Source organism: Botryllus schlosseri, chromosome 10, assembly GCF_051294905.1.
Source record: "Botryllus schlosseri isolate E-star chromosome 10, Bs_hap1, whole genome shotgun sequence".
Lineage (NCBI taxonomy): Eukaryota > Metazoa > Chordata > Ascidiacea > Stolidobranchia > Styelidae > Botryllus > Botryllus schlosseri.
Genome location: NC_137245.1, coordinates 21,684,058 through 21,694,179, shown reverse-complemented (window position 1 = coordinate 21,694,179; position 10,122 = coordinate 21,684,058). Strand labels below are relative to the sequence as shown.

General features: G+C 42.3%; 1 protein-coding gene and 1 long non-coding RNA gene across 2 annotated transcripts in view; one reads left to right on the top strand and one right to left on the bottom strand.

Moving 5' to 3' along the window:
• LOC145448336 (uncharacterized) overlaps window positions 1-10,122 on the top strand; it is a 200,509-nt gene that overhangs the window by 172,744 nt on the left and 17,643 nt on the right. The gene's annotated exons all lie outside the window — the stretch shown is intronic.
• Window positions 455-10,122, bottom strand: part of LOC145448325 (myosin-6-like) — a 35,900-nt gene continuing 26,232 nt past the window's right edge. Inside the window, exons 28-37 of the mRNA XM_080326704.1 lie at window positions 9,916-10,081; window positions 9,074-9,177; window positions 6,864-7,000; window positions 6,143-6,335; window positions 5,408-5,583; window positions 4,240-4,393; window positions 4,012-4,182; window positions 2,976-3,176; window positions 1,425-1,577; window positions 455-738 (exon numbers count right to left, since the gene is read on the bottom strand). Coding sequence (XP_080182830.1) covers window positions 715-738; window positions 1,425-1,577; window positions 2,976-3,176; window positions 4,012-4,182; window positions 4,240-4,393; window positions 5,408-5,583; window positions 6,143-6,335; window positions 6,864-7,000; window positions 9,074-9,177; window positions 9,916-10,081 — 1,479 coding nt within the window. The 3' untranslated portion in view covers window positions 455-714. The remainder of the gene's footprint in view (window positions 739-1,424; window positions 1,578-2,975; window positions 3,177-4,011; window positions 4,183-4,239; window positions 4,394-5,407; window positions 5,584-6,142; window positions 6,336-6,863; window positions 7,001-9,073; window positions 9,178-9,915; window positions 10,082-10,122) is intronic.

Genomic DNA, 10,122 nt, shown 5'->3' with positions numbered 1-10,122 from the left:
CGTTTCTATAGACAACCTAACACTTTCATGGGGTGAACAGAAAATTTTCAAACTTTTTGTTATTTATTTTTATTTAATGAATAGAAACTTTCTTCTCTTATAGCAATCCGGCTACTGGTTGGAATTGAACCAAATTTGGTGTGTAGGCTTGAATTAGGTAACCTAACAATTATAGGCTAATCTCGATAATTGGCAATACGCTTCTCCATAATTGGCCGCGTGCAACACTGATATAATAGGACTTATTGAAACTTACTATCCGGTTAACCTGCCGAATAATATCCGGATATAAAATTAAGAAAAAAACTGCGGTTAATCGGTTAACAACTATCCGGTTAGTCCAACCCTAGTTTAAACTGTATTGAAAATCCTGCGCTGTCACAAATTCATAGAACTGGTAATAAAAGCGGCACTCTTCTTTACCCTGCTCGGCAATACCGTAACGATAAGCAGATATATATATATATTTATATACGAATCTCAAGTTTACGGATTACAGAGCCATTCTACGGACGCAAGGCGAAGAAAGCATAGCTACAGACAGTGGTATAACGAGTAGACGTTACGAATCATTGTAGCACGATTTCTTCTTCATCTTGCTCATTGTGTGTTTCGTTATTGACAAGACACGTTGTATAGGTCAGCAGTGTAAAATAACTTGAACCGGGGTCTACGTATCACAAAGACCGGTTCGACAGAAACAAAAAATGTCGTTCACTCTTCGCCAAAGTCCATCTCCTGAAAAAGAACAATTTTCACGAGTCCATGACACACTATAAGCACATACCTACTTTGTGAGTACTAGTGGCGGGTCACGTACAACAGAAAGTCATTCATAACTAGATGAACATTTGCAGTAATTAGGGTCATAAATAACTACAGACAGAGGTAGGCTAAATCTTAAAATTATTAAATTATACCTTCCAAAATATAGCAAAGTACACATTTTCAAGATGTTCAGTGTTCAAAAATAACTTTTTTTTTCGGATTCCAGCCATTCACTGATTAAATTGTCAGGTTACCCTAAAAAACGCTGCACACCAAATTTGGTTCGATTCTAACAAGTATAGGACTCCGCAGATCCAATTGAAATTTTTAATTTATTATGGAAAATTAAAAAAAAAAATTCAAATTTTTCTGTCAAAGCCATGAAATTGTTGAGCTGTCTTCAAAGACGTTGCAAAACAAATTTGAGTCAATTCCGACCAGTAGAAGCGGAGTTATGTGAGTTTTTCGTTGATAAATCGCGGATTATCCACCGATCAAGGTGGACAAGTTTCGATACTTTTTCCTACTGTGGATGCCGTGAAACCTTGGTCGTCTCACAGCTTCCAAAACAGATATTACGTTTATGGAAATGACCCAGTGTCGCAATATCGACATGTGACGTCACGTCATCGACGGAATTTCTAACGACAGCTTACGGATTGAGCGAATTCCTGCGTCGCCGCCTTGGACGGCGCCCTGGGACGGAGTTTGTTGAGAGCCGATTCGGCCATGTCCGCTCGCTCTTCGGCGTCGTCCAGCTCGTGCTGGACCTTCCGGTATTTATTCAGGTTCGCGTTGGCCTCGTCCTCCTGCAGATACGAGAACATTTGAATACGAGAATTGTTGTTATTATTACATTTAAAAACACCGTGAGACACATATCTCAATGATGATTTTTTTAGTACGACTATACAGTAAGTACAGGAGCAGTGCGACCAGAAATAGGGATTAATCATATAGTATTTGGCGCTGTACTTTAGTTGGCGTTATGAATTACCACATTAGAGTTAATATGTAACAGGGTTGAAAGCAAGTCACAAGGTTCCGAGTTACAAGTCAATCTTACTTTTATAGTTTCGACCTTAGACAAGTCGAGTCATTTTCAATTCAGCACCGAGTTAAGTCCGAGTCTAAGACAGCTATAGTAGAGAGTCAAGTTGGAGTCATTGTGTTTTGAATCGAGTCCTAGTTTCAAGTAATTATGTTCATTGTTCAGTTCTCAGTTCCATCCGGTTCAACCCACATTTTTCAACTCGGCTCGAGTGTCATAGAATGTTCGCATTCATGATATAGTATTTTTTTCGTCTCCACAGTTTCTAGTCCAAGTATCATAACTGATAAACGAAATACAATAATGTGGAAACTTTACTTTTCTTCGGAGTTACAATGAAGTGTCTGTCTTGGTCGTCCTAGCCTCGAGTCATATGACTTGGTTCGAGTCATGCAGAATGACTCTAGTCATTGCAATCATGATATATAATCGTAGGTTAATACATGCTGCATGTTGAAAGATAGACTGAAATCCAGCACGGCAACTCACGCGAGAAAACGATAGAAGCGGAAGGGTGTAACCCGGGATATTCCGCCTCCCGTTTTTCGTTTTACATCTCACCGAGCCCTATTCAGAGGCGGACAAAGTAGTCATCGTTGCTACTCAAGTAAAGGTGGAAGTAACGCCGCACGTATATACTCGTATAAAAGTAGAAGCAATGTCCAAGACGGGTCCAAACTACTTCGACTGGGCGTGGAAATTGAAATGTCCCAAAAGTACTCAAGTAGTTTCAAAACGTAGATTTGGCAGAGAGTTGGCACACTTTTAGCAGTCGATCGGATGTTTCTACCTTCGAAATTGTAAAGTTCATCTTCGCGACTGACCCAAAATAACTATTGACACTATAAATATAGGCGCAATTTTCGAAAATAAATTGAATTGGAAAATAAATGTAAACATATATAATCCAAGGGTATACTTTCTACTTTTCTACTTCATAAAATTGAAAGCATAAGTAGTTCCGCCGCAAAAAACTGTCCAGTTGAAATGGAAGAAATTTAAAATTACCATCCACTGAAGTATGTAGTGTAAGTCAGCAATATTGACATAAGTAGGTTATTGCGAAACAGTTATAGTGCTTCGTTACTGACCAGTGACCACCGCCGTCTTGAAGCCAGCATTTGTCGTTTCTAAAGAGAAACAAAAGTCGACTCACCGCTAGCTCGGCCTGCTTCTTGTAAGACTTCACTTTGGCCTGGAGCTTCTCTACAATCTCCTGCATGTGAAACAGATTCTTCTTGTCGTCGTCGGCCTGGGAGGCGATTTCCTTGAGCTTGCGTTCGAACCTTTTTTGTTGCTTAACGGCCTCGGCGTGGCGTAGCTGTTCGGCGTCCAGCTCGTGTTCGAGCATGCGAATCTGCCAGCGGCGAAATAGTAGTAATATTTGACAGTTTGCCTTGTTTAAAGATAATGGCTAAACCTAAAGCGTACTGCTAGTCGTGATTGCGCGATCCTTCATTTTCGTTGCCTACTCAGGGGTCACTCACGTGAGTGTATATTATATGTTTTTGAGAGAACAGATATGATACAGGTGTGTCCAGCGATATAACTCTTATATTTATGTGAAGATGTTGCGAATTTCTGATTTGGATGTTGGATATTTCGATGCTGACCCCCTGGTACCCCTGGAAACCCACCGTCCTAAATCACTCTAGATATTCCAGGGGTGCAGTGGGTTTTGTTTTCGTGTACCAACCGAGAAGGCACGACAACCGACTCCACACCTACGATTATTTTACATTCTACACATGAAAGAGTGCGTTTGGCCCATTTACACCAACGGGACAAGGTGCAGAACCTTGTGCACCGGAAAGTGGTGATGACTGTTAACCTTACAGCAGTACAGAAATAGGTTGAATACTGTAATTACACTCTACAACAGTTAAAACTACAATACTTAAAACTTCATTTACAGCAGGGTGAAAAGGGTGGATTACACGATTTTTGCTTTAGCGATGACATCATTAATACCTACAGCCGGGTGAATATGTAATAGGATTGCACGACTTCTCTTTCAGAGACGACTTTATAAAGGAATGGTAGAAATAGCAGGGTGAGAGTATGTGGATTAAACGAATTTCCCTCCACGACTTAATTACGAGAGTGTGGAAATAGCAGGGTGGAGACAGGTGTATTATTGTAATATTTTCTTTTAGGGAGTGGGCGCTCTATTTCGTAATACAACAACTGACCCTGTTCTCGTGTTTCTGAACTTGTTTCTTGCCACCGCGCAACGCCGCTTCCTCAGCAGAATCCAGCCTCTGCTGCATGTCCCTTACGAGCTGGTCGTTGTTTTTCTTAAGTCTCTCCAGATGCGCCGATAGATCCTGCTCCCTTTTCAGTTCCTCGGCCATCGCGCTCGCCTGAAGCAAGATAGGTTTAGACGGAACAGACACTATAGCGGTGGCTTTCTGTCGTACGTCGGCGATCGCTCTTTTGGCCTTGTCCTCGGCGGACATTTTCTCCTGCAGCAGTTCCTCGATTTCGCCGTTTGCACTGTGCATGGCGCTTTCGAGCTTGCGCTTCTGGTTGGCCAGCGCCGTGTTTTGAGCGTGGAGAAGGTTGGCGCGTTCGCTAAAAATTGGAAACGCGTGTCAGTTGCGGATTGCGTTGACCTGACACAATTTTGTTTTTGGTATTTAGTGCGGGGCAATATAATCGCGTACGTGAGTGCAACTCCCTTACAAATTGATTTTTAGCCTTCAAAGCGAGCCGAATATTCGAGTGACATTTTTTGTGACGTCATACGAGAAGGACTGACTTGGAAAGTTCAATCGGGTAGCTTTTCTCAAACCACTAATAAAACAAGGTCAGTTATACCACATTTAAGATAATTTGGTATTTTTTCACCATATCCATTTCATAAAGCTTTTATGATCGTGCTGTTGGTCACTAATTATTTTATTGAGCTGCTGCTTCCTCCAAGGTATACGAAGCAGTCTCGTGTTACATGTTTCGGATGATGGGATGGTTTTAAGGCTTCCACGCCTAGAAGATACCTACTACCTAGACTAGACCCTCTTTGACAAAATTGCAGATGGTGGTGAGGACTAAAGAACAAATTCTGAAATATTACAACCTCGGAACAATTTAAGTTGAAGTTTCCTCTATCGTTGTGAGGGTACAGTGGTCACTAACGGAGTATAGTTGTAATTTTTCGGCGTACTCAAGTAGATTTTGCCTATACCTGCACTATACATACATACTCATGTGCGTTAGACTATACTTCTGCTTCTAATGATCAGTTTTCAGTCTTGTAATCATACTAGAATACTTAATGTTTTTTCTTACTCGGAAATCTCTACTTCTAGTGTAAGAGTATGACGTTACTTCCCCTTCTAGGTGAGTACGAACGATGACTATTTTGACCCCCTCTGGTACAGAAACACGAATAACGACAACGTGAAGTCCGTGGACAAAGGTGAAGTCTATATGCCCGGATCGCAACTATACACATGATGTGATGATACGATTGTTGATATACGATATTCTTTTCAATTCTCTAATATAGTTGTTGACGATTACCTCTGACGAGTGTCAGCCGAAAATAGTCGGCTTTATTCCAAGAAGCTCTACACACAAGAATACCTGCATTCCTGGAGTTCGTTCTCCGCCAGCTTTCTGCTTCTCTCCGCCTGGTCCAACGTCGACCTCAACTCATTTACTTCGCTGCTCAGCATCGATTCACGCCGGTCGACGGAGGCGATTTGCTCTTGCAGATCATCGTTGTCCCGGCGCCCTTCTTCGACTCGCATTTCCATTTCCTAAAAAATTTATTATGTAGTTTGTAGCGCCCGTAATTAAGTCGTGTTCATGTCACAAGGGTAAAATTATATATGCTGTTTGTGTTATCAAGAACATGGGGATAGAATAGGACGTTTTACATATTGTCTCTGATATTTAGCGGCATATATACACCGACTCCCGATACACATACACATGATCTTTGCATATGCATATCATGAGTGCATGATGTTCATATGACGCAGGACAAGGAAGGCGCAAATATAACCTTGAAAGCAATATTTCCTCTAAGCTGTGTTCCCACTGCTGACAAAGTCGCCGCACACAGAAAAACGTATGCCGCGCACAAGAAAGCTGAAGTGATGACCCTTTTTTAGTCATTACAAAATGTTGTCCAAGGGCAGTGAGTTGGTGAGTTCGCGCAGACTTCTAGAGGGGACATTGCTTGTAAGGCTTTCTAAGTCCTGCACCGCCAGAAAATATATCTCGATATTATTTCCCAAATCCAGATATGAAATCCTATTGTGATTACTTTCCTAGTGCAGACAATATGGTCATTAAAAATCTCACGACAGATACCTTGATTTGATTCTGCGCGTGCTTGCAGGCCTTCGTCGCCTCGCCGACCTGTTTGTTGGCACGGGCGAGTTTGATTTGCAGGTCGTTAATCTCGCCTTCCATCTTCTTCTTCTGGCGGTACGCTTCCTGGCGCGCGTTGCTTTCGGCGTGGAGAGTGCTTTGAACCGACTCCAGGGCGCGCTGGTGGCTGCGTCTGAGACAAAGCGTTCATAATCACCATCAGTATATCAATTGTTTTGTCCACCCAAAACCACCACTGGATTGAGATACAATGAATAGACAGGAAAATATAAAAACGACTTGCAGTAGTCTTTTAAACCCGACAGGGTGCCCCAGGGTGCGATTTTGGAAAACTGTGTTCAGGACGCAGTCACGGATTGAAACATATCCCCAACCTCAACTCCTTTATGCTATAGAAAATCCCAAATTCCCAGAGTAAGTAGTTTTTCCTGAAAATTGTCAAGTATATATGAGTGGAAGTAGTCACAAAACATTACTACTTAAGATAGTAGTGCAAGTAGGCATAGTCGATTAAAACGATGCTCTATAACAGAAATGTCGATTCCAGATTCGCGATGAGATACATCCTTCTAAAGCAAGATCACAAACAGTGAAAGATGCAGTGGTTTATATGACCATACTAACAAAAATATGCTTATTTTCGGTACAAGATCCTGGTTTGCATAACATAATTATGAAATGAAAACCAACATCGTGCTACCTCTGGTTATCAATTTCTTCCTCCTTTTCGAGCGCCTTTCTCTCCATGTCCTGTTTCAGTTGAGCCATCTCGAGTTGCAATCTCAAAACTTTGGCCTCTTCGCCCTCTAAGGCGCCTTCCGCTTCGTCCAGTGCAGCCTGTTCCAATACACCGGAGTTATCGGCGTAAGCCGCTCGAGCGTATAATCAGGGGCGGTCAGTAACGAAGTTTTCTTTTAGCAGTAGGCCTACTCAAAGTAGGTTTTGCCTACTACCACTTAACCAAGAGCGGTTCCTTGACCAAATCTATTTTTGGAAACTTCTTATACCTGAGTATAGTCTTCAGATCTTTCATTTATTACGTGCACTTGAAGTAGATTTGTTAGGTATTGAAAATAGCTTCCTCTTTGAGTAAAAATTAACGATGCTACTTCTACTTCTGCTTGAATACCAACGATGACTCCTTCGACCACCTCTGTGCACAAGCAGGACCGTAACAGCACTTCGTCAGGCCCCCCCAAAAAACTTAGGTCTTGGGCCCCCCATAGTGTTATAGACCGAACGTCTGGGGGGCGAAGCCCCCCAGACCCCCCTCCGGCGATACACTGTTTACCACTATTCATCATATTCATTGGGATTTTCTTTAGTGGATCAGCTTTTGTCGCCTAAGCGCGCGAAGCGCGCAGAATTTCTAGTATTCATGATTTCATCGGTCAGTATGATCGGGAATTGCATACATTGTTATCAATTTTTATCTTCTCTCTGCTCACGTAATCAGATTTGCCGGTAGAGATGAGTGAGGTGTGTTTGAAAAGGTAGGACCACTCAATAATAATTAAACATCTTCGGGCGTATACCCGTTGGCAGGAACAAAACAGCATCTCGTCAGGCCCCAAAAAACGTGGGTCTTGGGATCCCATAGGGTGATAAAATGACCCCCCCATCACGTTGTTCGCGTTTGTCACGAAATTACCCGTACTGTATTGTGAGCCAGGGCGAAGCGCGAAAATTTTCGATAATTTATGATAAAATCGCTCAATCAGATCGGCGACTGCATATATAATATATGCTATCAATATATTGTCCTCTCTACTCACGTAATCAGATTTGCCGGTAGAGCTGAGTGAGGTGTGTTTGAAAAGGTAGGACCACTCAATAATAATTAAACATCTTCGGGCGTCTACCCGTTGGCAGGAACGAAACAGCACCTCGTCAGGCCCCCAAAAACGTGGGTCTTGGGTTCACATAAGGTGATAAAACGCCCCCCCCCCATCACGTTGTTCGCGTTTGTCACGAAATTACCCGTACTGTACTGAGAGCCAGCGCGAAGCGCGAAAATTTTCGATAATTTATGATAAAATCGCTCAATCAGATCGGCGACTGCATATATAATATGCCATCAATTTATTGTCCTCTTTACTCACGTAATTAGATTTACCGGTAGAGCTGAGTGAAGTGTCTTGAAAACGGGAGGGCCCGTAAATAATGATTAAACATCTTCGGGCGGGCGGAACCGTTGATATGACTTCGTTACATGATGTTATTTCGTGACTTCCAGTCTGCTATATCAAAAAATATAGAACCGCCCAAACGCAGGCTTCTAAACTAAGAGAAGCACACGATTTCAAATTGGTATTTCTTCACTGGCATAAATTTTTCCCAGCGGGATGGTATTTGTCTTGTGAGGTTCAGATTGCAAAGACAGGAATATTCGGCGCCAGTCATTTAAGCGCCTATGGACAATTAAACCTATATGTATTTTGTATATATAGCGAAGTCTTTGATCTGCATAAGGGCATAGACCTTTTCGGCCAAGCTTTTCTCGCTGCCAAACGTTCTGGCACACTTCTTGGAGTCGCATGTTATATGGCCTAAAACTTGATTGTATGTCTTGGTGGGTCGTCGCGCGGTAATGGCCCAATACCCAATAAGAAAGATAAACGGCTACGTGAATTCGCGCGCAGCGCGAGAAAATTTTGAAAAAATTGCATAAATTTTCAAAAAATACTCTATGATTTATGCTAATTCAGGAAATAATTTTGGGCCCCCCATCGAGCTCGGGCCCCCCCCAATTGGGGGGTTTGGGGTGCGGCAGTTACGGTGCTGTGCACAAGTATATTCTTATCGGATGCTCATTCACCAACCGAAAAACACAGATTGAGTTTCGAGTGCTTCGAATATTGTTGTTGGTGTTAAGTTAAACGTAATCAAGATATGTGCGATTGCACCTACCACAAGCTGCAATTTCTCCTGCTCCACACATCTCTTGGCCTTCTCCAGCTCATGGTTATTCTTCCCTTCTTCTCCAAGCTGTTCCGTGAGGTCCAGCATTTCCTCTACCGGAAATTAAACGCATAAGTTGAAATCCAGTTAGTAAATCCCGAGTTCTAAAAATACTCGTGGATTCGTTATTTTGTAAGCAAGAAATCACTGGCTTTGAAATTCGCTGTTTCAAAACGAAATCATGCTCTTTAAATAAAAACTTGAAATTTTGCAGATAGAGCATGGCCTTACAGGCGAAAAGCGTCACTCCCCTTTTCATCAATAATGATAATAATAATGGGTGATATACTGATATCTGATGTCTCCGTGGCAATATTGTTATAGTCCAAATCTGATCGCGATATATCGGTCACTGCTACAATTGTTGCAATCGATAGTGTCTTCGGCACTATTAAATCAATATATATCAGGTCAATCAGGACCACAGTAGTTCATTTCTCGATAAAAAAGTATGAAGGACTAGTGGGCCATGGTGTGTTGTAATTATCATCTATTACAAAATACCTTGGAAAATAATTGATAGTTGACAATATACGAATCATAATATACGGATCTATGACAATATAGTATCCCACAAATTCGGCAACAGGGGGTAATAGTTCATACAGGCAACACTAATAGGTTATACGTAGTGAGTCTAACAGTATGATTACAACAAGATTCCATGATAAATTTGCGATAGTGTTCTATAAATGCCGGTAGAAGGCTACTTCGCTCCCGCATCTGCGCCGACAACACGCCGGTACACGCGCCTTGTAGCAGAGTCAGAGTGCATGATTGTCGCCGTTTACCTTGGACGTTCGCGTTTTCCCTTTTCAGCGTTTCGAGCGCGTCTAACGCTTCCTGGTACGCATTCTTCGTCTTAAACAACTCCGCGGACAGGCCGCGAGACTCCTTCAGCGCCACATCAAGCTCCGAACGCGCCTCTTCTTCTCTCTGCCTGTGCTCGAATACGGTCTGGAACAGGAATGAGATCGCAGTTACGTGGTTATGTATCA